The sequence below is a fragment of the Siniperca chuatsi genome, linkage group LG20 (genome assembly GCF_020085105.1).
Source record: "Siniperca chuatsi isolate FFG_IHB_CAS linkage group LG20, ASM2008510v1, whole genome shotgun sequence".
Taxonomy (NCBI): Eukaryota; Metazoa; Chordata; class Actinopteri; order Centrarchiformes; family Sinipercidae; genus Siniperca; species Siniperca chuatsi.
This window is the reverse complement of record NC_058061.1, coordinates 13,504,231-13,523,286: the sequence shown is the minus strand read 5'-3', so window position 1 is coordinate 13,523,286 and position 19,056 is coordinate 13,504,231. Positions and strand designations below refer to the sequence as shown.

The following is a 19,056-nucleotide window of genomic DNA, read 5'->3' as shown; positions in this document are numbered from 1 at the left end:
GCACTGAAAGTTTCAAAACATGTTTTACTCTTGTTTCAAATACTAACATAGTTTGAATTTTGAAAGCAATGGCAATGAGCCAGCAAGTTAAATTAAGTTTTAACTTTATTATCATTATTATACATTATAATTACAGAGGTTTTTTATAATGACCATGTTACATTTCTAAAAGGATCATAAACTAAATTAACTAAATTAAATGAAACTGACACCCACCCAGACCGTAGACCCTCAATGAGAGCAAGGAAAAACTCCCCAAAACAGGAAGAAACCTTGGGAGGGCCCACTCAAAGAGGTATCCCCCTCCAGGATGATTAGCTAATGGGTGTCAAAAGTGGGCTGCTAACTAATTTTTGTCTGTGTGTCTTACCCATTGCCTGATTTACTGTGTGAAAATATTATGATATGTATTTGGGTAAGACAATACTATAAACAGAGAAGGAATTGGCTGACCATAGAGTTAAGGTAGAAGTCTGTCTGTCTTGCATCAGGGGCTAATTCATTTAAAGTCAACACCTATCTAAAATCTCACTGCAGAAGTCAGTCTTCATCACTGGTGTCTCATCTTAATGTTTGAATCATTTGCTATCTCTCCTATCCTCTTCTTCATCATCTTCCCTTGATCTCTTCTTAGATCCCTCCTTCTCAGTCTCTTCCACAGCACCTGCACCTTCAGCCAGATCAATATTGCTACTACTGTGAGCAAGATCATGGCCAGTTCTGACTGTAACAGTGTCAGAGTTGCTGTCTGCAAACTCATAATGCTGTCCTGATTTTTTGCTGCTTCTCTCATCTTCTACTTTATCGTGCTTACGTGACCTTTTCCTGGATGGACCAGGCAGACCTCTCCTATCCTCTTCTTCATCGCTTTCCCTTGATCTCTTCTGAGATCCCCTGGCTGTGGGGTTTTGTCGTCCATCTGCTGGTTGACTTCCTCCTCAGTCTCTTCCACAGCACCTGCACCTTCAGCCAGATCAATATTGCTACTACTGTGAGCAAGATCATGGCCAGTTCTGACTGTAACAGTGTCAGAGTTGCTGTCTGCAAACTCATAATGCTGTCCTGATTTTTGCTGCTTCTCTCATCTTCTACTTTATCGTGCTTACGTGACCTTTTCCTGGATGGACCAGGCAGACCTCTCCTATCCTCTTCTTCATCGCTTTCCCTTGATCTCTTCTGAGATCCCCCTGGCTGTGGGTCTTTGTTGTTCATCTGCTGGTTGACTTCCTCCTCAGTCTCTTCCACAGCACCTGCACCTTCAGCCAGATCAATATTGCTACTACTGTGAGCAAGATCATGGCCAGTTCTGACTGTAACAGTGTCAGAGTTGCTGTCTGCAAACTCATAATGCTGTCCTGATTTTTTGCTGCTTCTCTCATCTTCTACTTTATCGTGCTTACGTGACCTTTTCCTGGATGGACCAGGCAGACCTCTCCTATCCTCTTCTTCATCGCTTTCCCTTGATCTCTTCTGAGATCCCCCTGGCTGTGGGTTTTTGTCGTCCATCTGCTGGTTGACTTCCTCCTCAGTCTCTTCCACAGCACCTGCACCTTCAGCCAGATCAATATTGCTACTACTGTGAGCAAGATCATGGCCAGTTCTGACTGTAACAGTGTCAGAGTTGCTGTCTGCAAACTCATAATGCTGTCCTGATTTTTTGCTGCTTCTCTCATCTTCTACTTTATCGTGCTTACGTGACCTTTTCCTGGATGGACCAGGCAGACCTCTCCTATCCTCTTCTTCATCGCTTTCCCTTGATCTCTTCTGAGATCCCCCTGGCTGTGGGTCTTTGTTGTTCATCTGCTGGTTGACTTCCTCCTCAGTCTCTTCCACAGCACCTGCACCTTCAGCCAGATCAATATTGCTACTACTGTGAGCAAGATCATGGCCAGTTCTGACTGTAACAGTATCAGAGTTGCTGTCTGCAAACTCATAATGCTGTCCTGATTTTTTGCTGCTTCTCTCATCTTCTACTTTATCGTGCTTACGTGACCTTTTCCTGGATGGACCAGGCAGACCTCACTTATCCTCTTCTTCATCGCTTTCCCTTGATCTCTTCTGAGATCCCCCTGGCTGTGGGTCTTTGTCGTCCATCTGCTGGTTGACTACCTCCTCAGTCTCTTCCACAGCACCTGCACCTTCAGCCAGATCAATATTGCTACTACTGTGAGCAAGATCATGGCCAGTTCTGACTGTAACAGTGTCAGAGTTGCTGTCTGCAAACTCATAATGCTGTCCTGATTTTTTGCTGCTTCTCTCATCTTCTACTTTATCGTGCTTACGTGACCTTTTCCTGGATGGACCAGGCAGACCTCTCCTATCCTCTTCTTCATCGCTTTCCCTTGATCTCTTCTGAGATCCCCCTGGCTGTGGGTCTTTGTCGTCCACCTGCTGGTTGACTTCATCTTCAGTCTCGTCCACAGCACCTGCACCTTCAGCCAGATCAATTTTGCTACTACTGTGAGCAAGATCATGGCCAGTTCTGACTGTAACAGTGTCAGAGTTGCTGTTGCCGAACTTGTAATACTGTCCTGATTTTTTGCTGCTTCTCATATCTTCTACTTTATCGTGCTTACTTGACCTTTTCGTGGATGGACCAGGCAGACCTCTCCTATCCTCTTCTTCATCACTTTCCCTTGATCTCTTCTTAGATCCCCCTGGCTGTGGGCATTTGTCGTCCGCCTGCTGGTTGACTTCCTCCTCAATCTCTTCTACAGCACCTGCACCTTCAGCCAGATCAATACTACTGTGAGCAAGATCGTGGCCAGTTCTGACTGTAACAGTGTCAGAGGTGCTGTTGCCGAACTCATAATACTGTCCTGATTTTTTGCTGCTTCTCTCATCTTCTACTTTATCGTGCTTTCTTGACCTTTTCCTCGATGGACCAGGCAGATTGTCTTCTCCAGCAACCTCAGCACCTGCATGTTTGACTGGACTATTTCCAGTATTCTTGTTGAAATCGTTACTGTTAATGCTGTCAGAGTCACTGTCAGAGGTGCAGTCAATGTCCCACCATCTGAATCGTTTGCTGTTTCTCTCTTCAACGTCCTGGTCATCCTCCTCTCTTGACCTCCTCCTGGATCGTCCAGACAGAGTGTTGTTTTCTTCTATACCCTGGTTGATTCTTATGGCAACCTCATCCCCAGCACCAGCGTCTTCTGCACTTTCATTATTGTTGTCAACGTTATCAACATTGGGATTGTCAATGTTGTCAAAGTCAGCATTGTCATCTATATTGCCGTTGTGGATGTCGTCATTGTGGTCGAGGTTGTCAACATTGTCATGGTTGCCATTGTTTTCATTGTTCACATTGTTGCCATCGTTTTCATTGTTCACATTGTTGCCATTGTTTTCATTGTTCACATTGTTGCCATTGTTTTCATTGTTCACATTGTTGCCATTGTTGCCATTGTTTTCATTGTTCACATTGTTGCCATTGTTCACATTGTTCACATTGTTGCCAGGTTCCAGTACTGGCTCCAGTAACACAGCAAAGCCAACTTCCTCTATTCCATTATTCAAGAGAAATTCCATCCAGGCAATGAGTTCAGCATTAAGTTGATCGGCTGGTGGCCGATTGCCTCTTGGAAAAAATTCTAGGTGAAAATGTGGACCTGCAAGATCAGTTAGAGAATTATGTTACCAATACCATCCAAATGAACCGTAAAAATTTCTCCCTTAAATAACTTTTGAAAAAACTGAACATCAGTCTGTGTAAAATGATGAACTGAAAGTACTTACGGTTTCTACCATTGTGAGCTCCGTCTCCTCTTCCGTCCATTTTCACTAAATAAATCAGACAAAGAAATCAAAAGTTATCTTAACAATATCAAAATGTTGTCCATCCTACCTCAAATATTTTTGTACCACTGCAGTGACATATTCATTCTCCAAATACTTACTCTAACCTTGAACAAAAAACACCTCTTTACCCAGAAATGTAATAGTTTATATTGTGAGGACGAGCTTTTTGTGCCCAAATCGTAGGTGTTCCCCTACAATGTGATTGTGTGAATATATATTTGTCCCCACAATGTCTAGTACACAAGCCTCACACGTTTGTGCAAAAAAAAACCCTCCAGATCGTTTTTTTTTTTGTTTAAATTCAATAAAACGTAATATGCAAAACTTACTTTCTTTCAGTAAAAGTCATTCCTTGTGAACAAGACTAAATATGATTTTTAAAAATACTCTTTTTAGCCATAGGACTTCAATAGGTTAACATTATGTCTGTGTGGGCTGTAAGTCCTTACCAGCAGATAAAAGCAGCTCTTAAATAGTGAACGAGTTTGCAAAACAAAACAAAATTGTTAATTTAACGCTATGACAGTGACTAATTAGTAGACAATAAGTAGACATCAACAGAGTCATGTTAATATTTCAATTACAGACTAGATTATTGAGGAATTATATTTAATTTACAGGGTTATAGTCTTACCTTACTTCCAGGAAACTGGCCTGGAAAACAAAATAATTAGAGACCAGTTACAAATTGATGGTCATCTGTCGCAGAAATACGTATTTCTGAAAAATTGTTTGTCTAGGTAAAACTGCATTTGCTGTAATGTGTTGTGAGTCTTGATCCGTGTTGATCTGAGTGCGGAGTTGTGTTGCTTCAGTGTACCATTTTCATTCTATTGTGATGTCATAAACTCCATGATAGGTAGTGTTCTAGAATACTACGGTTCTATTTTCCTCATTGCTTCTAACATTCATATTTTAAATCTATGTTTTTATTTTTGTCATCAAATCCCATGAAAAGACCAAAACCAACAATGAATTCATCCTAACCAGTATTGCCTATGTTAGCTAAGGCTGGATATATCTTATTCCTCTGTGCTGTAGATCTCCATTGTTGTCCAGAAATTATTAAATATACATCAGTAATCCACAGCATTGGACTGGGTGACATGTGCCCTCACTTGGATGAACATGGGCAGTTTATTTTGAGTCAATTCCACATACACACATTCCACATTCTCCCTGATTTCCAGGCTTTATGTTAATCTAACTCTCTCCTGGCTGTAGCTATATGAGTGGTATTGATCTTCTCATCTTTCTCTTGAAAGAAAGTGAATATAAGCATATTTCCCATCATGCTGAAAAATTCCTTTGACAGGGTTTGGGTTAATTATTTCATGATGACAACAACTGCATGATATGACTTTTTTAGCCCAAACTGAATATCCTCTGTTGGATAAAATCATTGGATGAAAGTTATATGTTGAACTTCATTTAGAAATGATTGGATTAAGAAGTGTATTGATCTCACCTGGGTGTAGAGGTGACAGTGCCAGCGGGGGAGAGCAGAGGAGGGACTCCCGCCATGGGTTACACAGAGTTCAACATCTGGTCAGAAAGACAACAGGGATAGAGTTACTCACTCCTGACAGCAAGAGAGGAAATATAAATAGCAAATAGCCTAAAGCCTGGAGATGCTAATCCTGCCAATTCGACTGAGAATCACCACTCCACTGTAGCTCTACGAAGCTTTCTGCTCCTTTCATCGAATTATTTAGTTTTCAGGTCCAACAAGCTAAAACACTATCCAACCATTGAAAACTGTGGGCAGCCCAACAGCGATTTGTTTTTCTTAACCTATGCTAAAATTCACATGAATATGGACTTACAGCACATGAGCTCAATTCCTCTCCTAACCTCAACAGCTCCAAATACCGTACATGCCTAACTACAATAATAATTATTCAGCCATGCTAGTGGCATATGGCTCTAGGGATGGCAAAGTCGTTCTGTTGCTTGGTTGGTCCACCACTTTCATTTGAACTGAAACAGCTCAATAACTATTAGATAGATTTCCATGAAATTTAGTAGACATTAACGTTCCCCACTGGATGGCTTTGTTGATCTCTGTATCTAGCGCCATCATCAGATCAAATTTTAAATTAGTTCAGTTTGGTTTAGGACTAGCTTAAATACCTACAGCCTACAGCTTCCAGAGCTGTTAGCGGCTGTAGACTCTTCCAGTGAATATGACCAAGCTTTGTTGTATTTTCAGGCAAATTTCATACTCAGTCAATAATATGGAACTAATTTGCTAACTCTGTTACTTTTGGACAAACTGAACATGCAGTGTGATTGATAAACACCATAACTTTTAGCTTCTGTTGGCTAACGTAGCCTACATGAAATATATTTGGAACAGGAATGAGTGAATTTATTATTGAAATGTAATTGAAAATGACATACCTGTTGGCTTTACAATTAGCTGTGCTGTAACAAGCAGATATAGAGATCTTTATATTTATTGAACTTTATAGATATTATATTGATGTAAAGTCAATTAGGGTTTAATAATTCCGTTTAGCTTCAAGTAATGACACAGTTATTGTTTGTGAGAGGAATCGTTACATGTATGCACTGTGCTCATATACGACACATATTAATACAGATAGAAATACGGGTGATGCAGCTGTGTGAATGGTGAGTGCTTGGGAACGAGTCAATGATTATCCTGTTGTTACAGAAAAGATTTGACATTTGTTTTGTTGTGTCTCCATCTTGCCAGCTGGAAAGCAGGCTTCTAAAATTGGTTTGCAGCTGCGTCTTTTTTTAGCTGCCACGGACTTCAGGGAGTCCAACCTGCTGCCTTGGGTTTTGGAAAGCAGCGTGCAGTAACTTTAGTGAATGGACGCTGGTGTTTGATACAGGACCCTCTTAGCTGCGACTGCGCTAAAACTTGCAACAACAAAGTAGCAGAGACTAGGTGACTGTGGAGCACTTCTGTTTGCAGCCCCGGTGTCAATTTATGTGTGTGACCGCCTGGTGGAGCTTGATTTCGGGGAACGGCGCGCTGCAATGGACCGGTGAGGGTGCAACTGCATGGAGGAAGGATTTCCTGCAGCAAGTGCAACGTTTTTATTTAAACTACTCTCAAATCAAGCCAGAGAGTAACCTAATGTTTAAGTTGACGTTGATCTTTGACTATGTTTGATCGATGTTTGAATTTATGGTTACATATGACAAAACATTATTTCTGGGGACATTCATTTGCAATATACCTTAATGTAAGAAAATACCTCACCGTACACAGCTTTTTGCATGCACTGTGTTGCCATGATTGTATTTTACTATAAATATTTTGAATTATTTGTATTCATTTAAATATATATAGGCTATTGACAACGTTTTAATTATTTTGAAGCCCTCCTTTAAGCATATTGATCTTTTCCCAATGTGAGACATTTCCAGAAATACTAATATCATACTTTCTTCATTGCATTTCCCACATCAAAGTGGCAGCACCAAACCAGGCTTTTGGGGGCCCTGTTACCACACAGGGTTCTTTAACCTTATTATGAGCAACAGTGAAAGATAACATTAGTGGTGTTTTTTCTTTCAAATCAAAACAACAAAATGTGCAAAACAACTTGAATTGAAATTACTATAAGATAGAAAGTAAACGATCTTGATAAAACCTATACAACAATTGGTAACAGTCTCTTTGTGCCTTTTTCCCAGCGGATCTGCTACACTGGAGCACTATAAGGCAGCCATGTTGCTGAGTGGTGTTGGTGATGCTCTGGGATACAGGAACCAGCTGTGGGAGTACAATGAGTCTGGACCAGCGATTCACCAGGTCAGTGCAGGACCAACATGGAAAGGGGAGTCATACTACTGCAAAGTTGTTCCGAGGGCCTCCAGGGGTCCTAGAAAGGGTTTCAGGGGGCCCATTAAGTTTAACTGAATGTATAAAGATTCATCTTTAATCATAGCTTTCATAGTAATCTTAATGTCCTGTGTACATTATCTAGTTCTGTACTAAATAATAACTGATGGGCTGAGTTTGTGATAAAGCTAAACCACTACTAAAGGTGTATTTAACCTAAAATGTCTAGCTTCGTCCTTTCTGTCCTTGCAGGAACTGAAGGAGCTTGGTGGTCTGAAGAACATCAAGGCCGAGCTCCCTGACTGGCCGGTTAGCGACGACACAGTTCTGCATCTGGCAACGGCTGAAGGGCTGGCAACTGGTGAGGTCAAAATGACATTGAACCCATTTGCTCTCTCCGGTTTCTGTCTCTCCTTTGCTCATTTTGTTTCAAACAAGGATTTGATTGGATTTATCTGATAGTCAGTGCCGCTCTGATGAGGCCTCATCAGGACACACACACACACCACACCCTCCTCCTCCTCCTCTTCCTCCTCCTCCTCCTCATGAGCCCCAACTAAAGGTTAAATCTAATTTCCAGTCTTTCCTTGATTTGCTGCTCTATTATGGCTCTGCACAAGTGGAAGGAAAATGGTAGAAATTCAACTTGACCTTTACTGTGATAAGGCAAACAACCAGCCTTGTTAACAGATCCGTTACATCTTTTAAAAAGATAATATGGACGTCTGCAGTTTGAACAAGTTGTCTCCCTCTTAGGGAAGACGGGGGAGGAGCTCATGCATGAGGTGGCTGCTCGATATGTGGAGGGGATGAAAGACATGGACGGGAGGAAACCAGGGCCCTCAAGCATTCTGGGTGAGACAAAGTCATTTTAAAATCACATCACATTTATTGGTAGCTATGGCAGAGATCTGACTTATGCTCATTTGCCCTTTTAGGAGTCTCCCAGCTGAAGCCTGGAGATGAAGGGGGCTATAGAGTGCCCTATAACCCAGAGGGGACTGGCTGTGGAGCAGCCATGAGGTCCATGTGCATTGGCCTCAGGTAAGACACCTGTCCTGAGAATAAATACATTATAACTAAAATCCTTATGCATTCCAGTTTCGATTTTCTGTCTTTTGCCTGAGCCCTCCATGGGTTTGGATATTATTTATTTAATTGTCAATGACCTTGCAGTGCTGCTTTTCTGAGCAGGTATGTAGCATCTTAATGACTAACTGAGGGATAAGTAGAGAAAAAGAAATATATTACAAATTGATTTAAGTGGGGTTTTGGTTTTGTTTGTGGCATACCTGGTGTTTGCGGTAATCTGCAAGGCCATTTTATTGATGTGGCACATTTCTTTACAAGTAAACTCAATGTGCTTCATGTTAAAATGTACGTGTAAACACCCATCCACCCAAAGACAATAAGGAACCCAGACTCACCCCTCAGACATTCAGATACATACATACATACAGTCACTACAGTTTTCAGCTTGCTTTTGAATGTGGACACAGTTATAGCAGCAAAGAGAGCATTACAATAGTCCCACCTGGTAACATGAAGGAGTTTCTCAAAATCAGCTTGATATATACATCTTCTAACTTATTATGTTTTAAAAGTGATAAAGAGTTGCCCTTCTTATGTTACTGACGTGACATTCAAAGTTAAGGTCAGAGTCCAAAATAGCTCTGAGGTTCCTGACTTACACTGTATTTCAGAGACAGTAACTTTTAAGTGTGAATTAATTTCCTCACTCTAGTTTTTAGGACCTACAAAAAGTACCTGTCTTTTCTCAGAAAGAAATGACGGGACTAATGATTATTTTCATTATCGATTAATCTTCTGATTATTTTCTAGTTTAGTTAGTAAAATGTAGACAAAAATGTCCATCACAGTTTCTCAGATCCCAAGGTGACATCTTAATTTTGTCCGAACAATAGTCCAAAACCCAAATAGTCAATGTACAATGGTTTGAGACAGAGAGAACAAGCTAATCTTTAGGTTGGAGAAGCTGGAATCAGAGAGACGCTTTTGCTCAAAACACGATTTAAATGATTAATCAATTAACAAAATAGCTGCGTTAAATTTTAATTGATAAATCATTAATCATTTCAGCTCTAAACTCATCACATTTGGTTGTAGAGAGGAATTCATCAGGAATTGATTGGATGGGATTAATCAGTTTTTTGATTGTAGAAAAAAAAGGAAATCAGGCAGGTTCTCTTCATCTTCATTTAGGATGATGAGGATTAAGTAGTATTATTAAAAATGCACAGTGCAAGCTGGTTTGGTTACACAATGACACGAAGGAAACGTGACAACGAACATTTCACATTTAAATTTACAGTTGAGGCACGTGGCTGCCGCTATTATCCGAAGTAATTTATAATAAATGCAACAGTTGATCACATTCTTTGAAAACTAAGCAGAATATAAATAAATAAATAATGGAGTTCCAGGGTTAGAACATTAGCCAGAACCAGTAAAAACATTATGTAGAGTCAATTAAAGCATGAAAAGAAGTAATTAGTGTAAACATAATTTGTATCCAAATGCTGCCCAGAATGCTTAAACATATATCTCAGCTATGTAATGGACGTCATTAGGTTTATGGAGAGAACTTCGGCTAAATATCCTCAATAATAAGTGCTGATAAGGACTTTAATACTTTGCCCCCACCAGGTATCCAAAGCCTGACCAGCTGTTGTCGTTGGTAGCAGTTGCCGTGGAGACAGGCAGGATGACCCATCCTCACCCGACTGGTTTCCTGGGAGCCGTAGCATCAGCCCTTTTTACGGCGTACGCTGTTCAGCGCAGGCCTATTACGACTTGGGGTCTAGGCCTAATCAATGAGGCCTGTCCAATAGCAAAGAGCTTTGTTCAAGGTCGAGGCTTCGCAGTGGAGGAGACGGAGAGAGACTGGGGCTACTTCTGTGATAAGTGGCAGTGGTATGAGCTGCTGAAATCAGGCTTTGTTAGGCTGTCATGTCAAATTCAGGTTTCCGACATCAGCAACTTTCTTTTAACCTATTTCAGTCCTAAGGTTAATACATGATGGCATGAGATTTGTACTAAAATGTCACTGGTTCAGTTCAGTTCAGCAGCACTGAGCTCATTTTTATTTAAGTATTGTTCCTTATGACAATATAAGATATACAAGAAAAATATTACTTGGCTTTTCTACTTTAAAGGTTAAGTGTGTGTGTGTGTGTGTGTGTGTGTGTTTGTGTATATATAGAATTAACACAGACATAAACAGCTGTTTCCACCTCGTCTTTACAGTAAAAATGATATGATGTCAGGATGTCTATGAACCTTGGAATGACTTCTGGAGAGTCACATTACACTGGAGGATAGTGTGCATGTCAGGAAAATCTCTTGCCGCTGTCCACAGGTACCTGGATTTGAGGGGCATCTCTCACGGGGTGGGGCCTGCGATTTGGCCCTCCTCCTACGGCCCAGCTGAGAGAGACGAAGCCTACAAGAGCTTCAGCCTGTCGGGCTGGGCGGGACGCAGCGGCCACGACGCTCCGATGATAGCGCTGGACGCCCTGCTGGGGGCGGGTTCAGATTGGGAGGAGTTGATGAGCAGAGCGGGCTTCCATGGAGGTCAGAGATTCAAACAAGAAAATGTCTGTTTTTGGTGTTCTTATGGATCATATATCTTACCCTTACCTTAATCCCACCAAACCTCAAATTTGAGCCTAAACCAAACTATTTTCAACGTTATACCTAAACTTCACTAAATAGAGCCTGTTTTAGTATTAAGTCTTAGTATTAACCCAGCCTTCTGGTTTAGCTTGATAATCACTATACTTCTGCTCATAACCCTGGTGGACTTTCACATCATTTTGCATTTTTGCAAACATTCCTCTCGTTTTAAACAGAAATGTTTTCTCAACTTCTATCAGGTCACTTTTTACTCAGACAAGCCATATGGACTAATGGTCTAAACTCTAATTGGTCCTCATCTGTCACTGTCTTGTGGACAAAAGCAGCTTTGTAGAAGCGACACAAATTAAGTGTAAAGGAAACTTTTTTTACAGCTGTTAGTGAACAAACCTTCTTTACTACAAAGACTGGCATTAAAAAAAAATCTGCTATATGAACCCTGGGAATTTAAGTCACCCTAACAGATGTTCTTATTTGGCCCAAGTGCCATAGCTGTCCATGGCTTAAGTTATTGTGATACAATGAATTTGCAAAGATTAATACACCCTCCCTTTTGGCAGTAGATTCAATTCCTAAAGCCTTATATGTCAGCGCATGAACTAAGGCTGTGTCGATACGTAACAAGTAGTATCTATTGCTGTAATCATTTTGTAAGATTTAAAAGGAAAAAGAAAAAAAAAGTTAAATTACTGATAAATATTTTGTCATGTAAATTACCAATAAAAAAACTCCTTTTCCCATTTCCCTTTTAACTTCCCAGTATCATGCAGTAATGTGTGATAAGCAACTAACTTAAATACATATCATGATAAATGATATGTTGATACTGTTAGAATATATTCAGGTTTTTGATTTCCTGCGTCACCCAGCCCCGTGGTGACCTGCTCATTAACTGTCAATGAACCTAAAGCTGAGTATCGTGTATGTGTACATGACAAATGACATTTTCTATCTATTTGAAAGACATCTGGAATCTGAATACATTTTAAACAGCTTTAAAGCCAAAAAAGATCTATTTCAATTAAAAACAGACTATAGAGCTGTGTCATCACAGGACTTATGCTCATGCTGTTTTATATCTCCTTTTCTTCCTGCCCAGGCGACAGTGATAGCACAGCAGTGATTGCCTGCTGCTGCTGGGGTCTCCTCTACGGCACCCAGGGCGTCCCTGAAGCCAACTACTCCAACCTGGAATACCGGGACCGACTGGAGCGCAGCGCCGAGCAACTCTATGCCCTGTCACACTGAGAAGGCCGCCACAGCCTGCTGCACTGACAGTGTCCAAACATCTTGCATCTTGAAACTAAGCCTCGCACTCTGACACACTAATGTAGAGCTAGTTGGTGCGCTCGGCAGGACATCGATCTAGTGCTGTCACATAGCCACAAAGTGTGGTGTCATACTTGCCTGAAGGGGAAGCAGTGTCCCGCTAACCCAAAGAGTCATCTCTGCCACAACGACTGTCTCATGATATTGGCACTGAGGCTGGTGTGTAAAGAGGGGTCCCCCTAGTGACCATTATAAATTAACATGCAGAGTTGCAGCGAGTGGAATGAATTCAAACTAATGAGAATGTGACGACAATACAAAAAGTCCCCTAGGAGGTAATTACTTCGTTTTGTCAGCCTGACATAATAGCAAATGCTTAGTGAGCTTCAAATTAAACGTGCTCTTGTTATTGTCTAATGAAAAATACATTTCTGTGTCTCATTATAATTAACTGTAACTGCAATACTCTAGACAAGCACAATTAACGATACAATAAATTAAACAAAGCTTTGTAGTTGAGTTGAAAACTTTATTTTTTGGTCATTGTTGTTTTAATATTTTTTTTGTCTTGTCCATTTTTTATTATATTTTCCTACAGGAGAGAAGGGCAAAGGAGTGGTTTTAACTACTGGATTGAGTTAAAAAAGAAAAGAAAAATGATTTGCTAAAAATACCCTCCTCTTCAAATCCCTCCTTTCATGCTGTATTCATGAGAATCCCGCGATAGTCTGTTTCCCATGTGTGTCATGGCACATACAAAACCCCACAAACATCATCCATGTTTTTTCCTCTCCAACTGGTCCGCCCAGCAAGGTGCCTCATGTCTCTGAAAACAGAAGGAGTTGGAGAGGAAAGCAGGATGGTAGCAAGAGTCGGACACTGCTGCGGTCGTCTGCCACCTTCATCATTAGCATTAAAAAGGTCCTCCTCATCTGGGGCTGACACCAAGGTTTGTACCAATGACGAACATTACAGCAGAAGAATAAGGTGCTGTGAGACTTTGTCCTCTTCTCTCCTCTGTACGATCCTGTCAGTTTTTTAATGAGTCGCGTTCAGTCTGGGCCTCACATCCAGCAGGCAGTGGGGATGTTGGGGCTCATTCCTGGGAACAGTTTGGGAGGAAGGAGGGGAGGGGGGGCAGATGGAGTTTAGTTTCCAGGAGGATGGAAGGGAGCAGGGTGTGTTTGCATTGCTGTGGGAGGTAAACAAAAAACAACAAAAACTATAAATGCTACACTTCAAACCAAAGAGAGAATCGGAATCATCTTTATTTGACAGGTCAAGGGCAGGATTTTACTTGGCATTATGTTTAGTACCTTGTGGATGTCCTATGTAGAAGTGTTGGTGTGCTCCTTGCTGAGGTCCATGCTGGGGGTGCTGGGGCACTGAGCCAGGGCCCTGCTGAGGGGGCGGCTGCAACATCACTAACTGGGGCTGACCGTGGCCCCCTGAGTGGTGGGGACCTGACATGGCTCCCTGTACGTGGGCCTGGGGGAGCCAGGAGATTGACAAATCAAGTTTAGATCAAGATGAAACTTTCCAAATGAAGCAACACTTGCAAAGTTAAGAAAAAAGTAGCCATACAGCAGAAAAAGTAGCAACACCGTGGATCCATACCTGTGCTATTTGTCCCAGGGGATACGTTGGTGGGATGCCCTGGTGGCTGTGGATGCTGTAACCTTGAATGGGGTAAGAGCCCTGTGGAGACGTGTGGCCCGGCGGCATGTTGGGTGGGGTGGGTGCTGACAGGGGACCTGAGTGGTACAAGGACTGGGGCTGTGGGCCTGACTGGGCATTCTGAAAGGAGAGATAATGACGTCAAAATGTTAAGAAAGAATAAATTAATCACAATACCTGCGTCCCAGAGGCTAGATCCCCTGAAGGACATGGCCCATGCCGGGCTAAACAGGTACCTCCTCCCCGACCTATTGACCTTATAAAGTCTACATTTCCAGGTTTATCACCACAAAAGGTACTGTTAAACTATTAACCAAGTGTAATACCAGTTATAAATACCAGCATGCACTGTAAATTGTGGTATTATGGAAGTTACCCTAGTTTGCCAAGCACTTAACTTCACACAACTGACAAAGTATGGGTATTAATGGTGTATGGGTATTAATGGTGAATATATCCATACAACTTCCATTTATGTGTGCTGAGATTAACAACATCCAGGCTACTAACAAGAAGAAACATTATGGGTTTTTTTAATGGGCTAAGCTTGTCTACCTGTTATAAATGTAGTTCATCTAGAAATGTAGGATCCCATCTCTGAATTGGCACAAAGCAAATAGGTCTTGGAATATTTTGGAAAATCCAAGCAGTCCTGTAGGGGGTATCTCACCTGTCCAGGGCTAGGTGCAGCGTGCTGGGGAGGGGGCTGGTTGCCTGTCGGGGTACTAGAAGGCTGGGGCTGATGAACTGCACCCGAGTGGTGGGAGAAGGACTGTGGAGCTACACAGAAAAAGAGATAATCAGTGTCAAGATAATGCTTTATACAGTTGTTTTAATGTCAATATATTGTGGGACTCTTAATGGAAGTATGGAATTTACTAATAGTGATGTTTCCTATCAACAACTGAAACTGTCTGTATTTCAAAGTTTTTAATGTCTCAAGTCTAGGTCTTCATCAGGCCATCTGAAGACCTTGTGTCAAAAAACGGATTGTACATGGGAGTAGTATGACCTAAAATTTATAACATTTTATGCCTTGCATATGATATTTTGCGTTTCACATCAATCACTCTGCAGGTTTGGTTCCACTCACCGTAGATTCCCTGTTGTGGTCCCTGAGGTCCGTCTCCCTGTGAAGGGAACTGGGGGCCTCCTGGGGGTCCCAGGGCTTGTGGGTGGGGACCCCCGCCTTGACCTATCATCCTGGCTCCACCCTGAAGCATGGAGTACATTGGCTGGAGAGGGGGAGAGAAGAGAGGAACAAATTAGCAATTTTTAATATTATTTGTTTTAAATGTGGAGGCAAATGTTTGAATGTGTTTTTAACATCTGTTGAATAGTACGCTCTCAGAATCAGATAATCCTCTTACCTGTCCAGGGTAGGGTGTCATGGCCTGGATGACCTGCTGCTGGCTGTACTGCTGTGGGTTGTACTGAAGGTAGGACTGGGGGTAGGGGGACGCTACCAGCGGGGCCCCAGCTGCTGACGCTGCAGCTTGCAACATGGGGGCAGCTGCAGTACCATGGTCAGAGCGCTGAGCCACTACTGAGCCTGGTGGAGGCAAAGAATTATCAAAAACAACAGAAACGTGGAGGGAAAAATATTTCGTAAAATAAAGATCACTTCACTCTGTACCATGAACATTGATTAAAGCATAAAGTTAAACTTAAAGGCTCCAATGTCAGTACTCTGTTCTGTGAAGTGGATTTCATGCCTTTGACAAGAGCTGACAGGACATTAATTTCAGAAGCACTTTGTCAACTTTTAAAATGGAAACAACAAATTAAAACCAGGCATACAGCACTGGAGAGAAAGATGCTGCTTTTACCTTTGGTCCTGGGGTATTTTCCCTGGCTGACTGTAGACATGGTGTACTGGTACATTTGTGGGGGCTGAAAGAGAGAAACAAGAGTCAACAAGAAAAACTTGCTGCATTGAGAGGAGTAATTTAAAGCTGGAACTATTAGTTGATCAAAAGAAAATTAATTGGCATACATTTTGATCAGTGATTAATCGTTTCAGTCATTTTTAAAGTAAACCCCAAAAATCTCTGATTACAGCTTCTCAAATGTTAATATTTGCTGACTTTTTAAGTTTTCTTATAGTAAAAGGAGTATCTTTGGATTTTAAACTGTTCATTAGACAAAACTAGACATTTGAATACGCCACCTTGAGTTCAGTTAAACCGTGATGGGCATTTTTATACTATTTTTTTTATTTTTTATAGACTGAATGATTGATTAAGAAAATAATCAGTGTAATAAGATGAATCGATAATGGAAATAACTGTTGGATGCAGCCCTAAATAACTTCAATATAAAACTAGATACACTCTCATCAGGAATTTGAATTATACTCTAACATGGCTGGTCACGTACAGCTGCTGTACTATACTTGTGTTTAGATTTTCCATGTCTTACAATGACACTGGTAGTAAATATAAATTTGCTTCTAAAATCATGTATCCAAATGCCAACGTGTCTGGTATGAAAAGGGAGTTAGGTTCATAGCGTGGTTGTTACTTCCAAACATTTTGTACAAAGGCTTAATGTCTCTGGTAGGAAACACAGCTGCACATAAAAGTTTTTTGGCTTATGTACCTGCACAGAGTGGATCTGTGATACATAGGAGAGGTAGGGGGTGTTGTAGAGTGGTCCCTGTCCGCCTGGGTGCTGAAGGACCACTGGGCTTGGAGGAGTCGGCCGAGGTGGGGTGGGCGCAGTGTTGGGCTTCGTCTGTACGATAACACAACCAGAGGTAAATAAACCTGCATGTCACTTAACTAACCCACAGGGGGGTTTCAACAAATTTTATTTTTCCAATATATGACAATTTCCTACATATATTACAATAAGTGAAATGATAGCATAGTGCCAGCGGGTCTTTGACTATAAAATATATGCTGCAATAAGTATTTGGACCAAACAATAGTATTTTTCATCCATTTTATACTTTTGTGCATAGTTTTCATGTCATGGGAAGAAATTAACTCCACTTTATCTACACTCCTGGATCTACATATCACATTACTAAAGTGCTCTCTATATACTACTCTAACTTTAGCCAAGATAATGATTTCCCATCACATTTCAAGGATTTCTCAGGAATAAATTGACTTACCATAGGCATTTGTGGTTTGACAGGGTTGAACTCTTTAGCGTTGGGGTTTAATGTTGATTTCTTTACTTGGCTACAAGATATAAAAAAAGAAAACAAATGTATTAACAAATGACAATCACAGTGAAATAAGTAAGCTAAATAAAATACTCCACAATGAGAAATCTCTAATCCTTTGAAACTCACTCTGCCACGCCCTCTGGCCGCTCCGTTGTCTCAGACCTGGCGTCTTCACTACCCGGGGTCCTGGCTGGCTGCGGGACGGCTGGTGAATGCCTGTCTGACACCGGTGCCGTCGTGGCGGCTGTTGTGGTGCCAGGTGTAGTTGTGGTGTCCTTGGTGGGGTCCTCAGCAGGGGCAGGTGATGGCTGAGGTTGGGGCTGGGAAGGACTAGGAGCTGGAGGCTGTGTTATGGGCTCTGAAGCAGGGTGAGCATCTGATGATGAGGGTTTGGCTGCACTGGGTTGGGCGACCTCACTGATGGCAGGAGGGGTTGCTGCTGCTGGGGAGCTGGGAGAGCTAGAGCTGCCTCCACTCGCCTGGAGCTGGGAAAAAAGAGAGGACACCCAAGCCATAACTTCACTTCATTAAATATTTTGCACAAGTGTGTTTTCTTAGAGAATCTTGAGTCAAAATGTGAAGACACGAGAGACATGTCTGAACTTTGCCTCTTCCCAGGGTGACAGAAATAAAAATGGCACTACAGTAAATAGTCACATATTGTAATCAAATAACTGCATTATAGAAAGCAGAGTCCCTCATGTACAACTCATTTTTACACGAAGAAGTGTTGCATAAAAAGTGAGTACACCATCAGTAGCATACAGTCCTGGCTGATCTTCACAGCACCCAGTAAAGATTGAGTAAGCCATCTACTATTCAATGTCATATGAAACATGTTAATGGTCTGCAACAAGTAAATAAGACAAGTGATTTTTTTAAGGAAGTCATCGAACATCAGTGATGTCTGAGGTCACAGCCTCTTGATTGGTCACAGATTTTCTCATTTCACGCATCATGGAAAGGCAACTGCACTCTTACCCTGAATTCCTTGCCAAATTTCCGCAGCTCCTCAATCTGCGACCTTTGCTGAACTGAGGGAGCTGGTGGAAGAGAGAGGAAACAAAGGTTAATGAAAATGTGAAAATGACAAACTCAGTGCATGCTGTATTGTATGTCCTCTGATTTATATGTCCAAATTAAAAGACTTATTTCCAGTATTTTGCTGGTACCAATTTGAAGTCTTGTACACACACCTTTACTACTCTTGCTTTCCTCTGTGCTGCTGGGGTTCTCGGCTGAGCGTTCTTTTGCAGCTGCGCCAAGGATCTCATTAACTGTAAAGACGAGACAAACGACAAACTAATTAGTTGTAGCGCTTCATTAGATTCCACCTTCAATACCTGTCGCTTACTGCTATGAAGTGACACATATCTCATGTCTCATTGAGGCAGATGAAGCTCACGTCATTTCAGAAAAAATGGTTTTGACTTTGATTTCAAACTCTTAATGATAAAACAAAAATAGGAGACGACAGACGAGACGGTACCATCGACAGGGAAGAGAGGGGCGGGGCCAGACGTCTTCTGGGCAGGCAGGGAGACAGACGATGTGTCCAAATAAGGCGTGTCCTGGGAAGAGCCTGATTTAGGAGAGCGAGTAGCTGCAAGGACAGGACAGGGAGAATTAAAGGTTAAATTTTAGACAA

At 41.7% G+C, this 19,056-nt stretch overlaps 4 protein-coding genes across 9 annotated transcripts in view; 1 reads left to right on the top strand and 3 right to left on the bottom strand.

Moving 5' to 3' along the window:
• Positions 1–550: 550 nt before the first annotated feature.
• Positions 551–2,010, bottom strand: LOC122868042. Its single transcript, XM_044179586.1, has 2 exons — positions 938–2,010; positions 551–644 (listed from the first exon to the last, which is right to left on the bottom strand). The coding sequence occupies exons 1-2, from the start codon at positions 1,798–1,800 to the stop codon at positions 551–553; spliced, it is 957 nt and encodes a 318-aa protein (XP_044035521.1). The 5' UTR covers positions 1,801–2,010.
• Positions 2,010–4,642, bottom strand: LOC122868041 (homeobox protein 2-like). 2 transcript variants are annotated; one of them, XM_044179584.1, is made up of 3 exons: positions 4,439–4,642; positions 3,742–3,786; positions 2,010–3,614 (listed from the first exon to the last, which is right to left on the bottom strand). In XM_044179584.1, exons 2-3 carry the CDS (start codon positions 3,779–3,781, stop codon positions 2,020–2,022), a joined length of 1,635 nt encoding a protein of 544 aa, XP_044035519.1. In that variant the 5' UTR covers positions 3,782–3,786; positions 4,439–4,642; the 3' UTR covers positions 2,010–2,019. The 2 variants fall into 2 exon arrangements, with proteins under 2 accessions (XP_044035519.1, XP_044035520.1); XM_044179585.1 differs by lacking the exon at positions 4,439–4,642 and adding an exon at positions 4,254–4,404.
• A 1,669-nt stretch (positions 4,643–6,311) lies between these two features.
• On the top strand, positions 6,312–13,085 carry adprh (ADP-ribosylarginine hydrolase). 4 transcript variants are annotated; one of them, XM_044179442.1, is made up of 9 exons: positions 6,312–6,441; positions 6,527–6,824; positions 7,480–7,597; positions 7,880–7,988; positions 8,384–8,482; positions 8,566–8,671; positions 10,295–10,561; positions 11,007–11,221; positions 12,384–13,085. In XM_044179442.1, exons 2-9 carry the CDS (start codon positions 6,817–6,819, stop codon positions 12,530–12,532), a joined length of 1,071 nt encoding a protein of 356 aa, XP_044035377.1. In that variant the 5' UTR covers positions 6,312–6,441; positions 6,527–6,816; the 3' UTR covers positions 12,533–13,085. The 4 variants fall into 4 exon arrangements, with proteins under 4 accessions (XP_044035377.1, XP_044035375.1, XP_044035376.1 ...); XM_044179440.1 differs by lacking the exon at positions 6,527–6,824 and having other exon boundaries at positions 6,410–6,441; XM_044179441.1 differs by lacking the exon at positions 6,312–6,441 and having other exon boundaries at positions 6,477–6,824.
• LOC122867954 (ataxin-2-like protein) overlaps positions 13,062–19,056 on the bottom strand; it is an 11,430-nt gene continuing 5,435 nt past the window's right edge. The window contains exons 11-23 of one of the 2 annotated variants that reach the window (XM_044179434.1): positions 18,898–19,011; positions 18,605–18,685; positions 18,390–18,451; positions 17,535–17,893; positions 17,352–17,421; positions 16,832–16,966; positions 16,060–16,123; positions 15,601–15,782; positions 15,324–15,465; positions 14,901–15,010; positions 14,171–14,350; positions 13,870–14,041; positions 13,062–13,745 (exon numbers count right to left, since the gene is read on the bottom strand). In XM_044179434.1, the coding sequence (XP_044035369.1) occupies positions 13,702–13,745; positions 13,870–14,041; positions 14,171–14,350; positions 14,901–15,010; positions 15,324–15,465; positions 15,601–15,782; positions 16,060–16,123; positions 16,832–16,966; positions 17,352–17,421; positions 17,535–17,893; positions 18,390–18,451; positions 18,605–18,685; positions 18,898–19,011 (1,715 nt within the window). In that variant the 3' untranslated portion in view covers positions 13,062–13,701. The remainder of the gene's footprint in view (positions 13,746–13,869; positions 14,042–14,170; positions 14,351–14,900; positions 15,011–15,323; positions 15,466–15,600; positions 15,783–16,059; positions 16,124–16,831; positions 16,967–17,351; positions 17,422–17,534; positions 17,894–18,389; positions 18,452–18,604; positions 18,686–18,897; positions 19,012–19,056) is intronic. The other variant, XM_044179435.1, reaches the window with a different exon arrangement.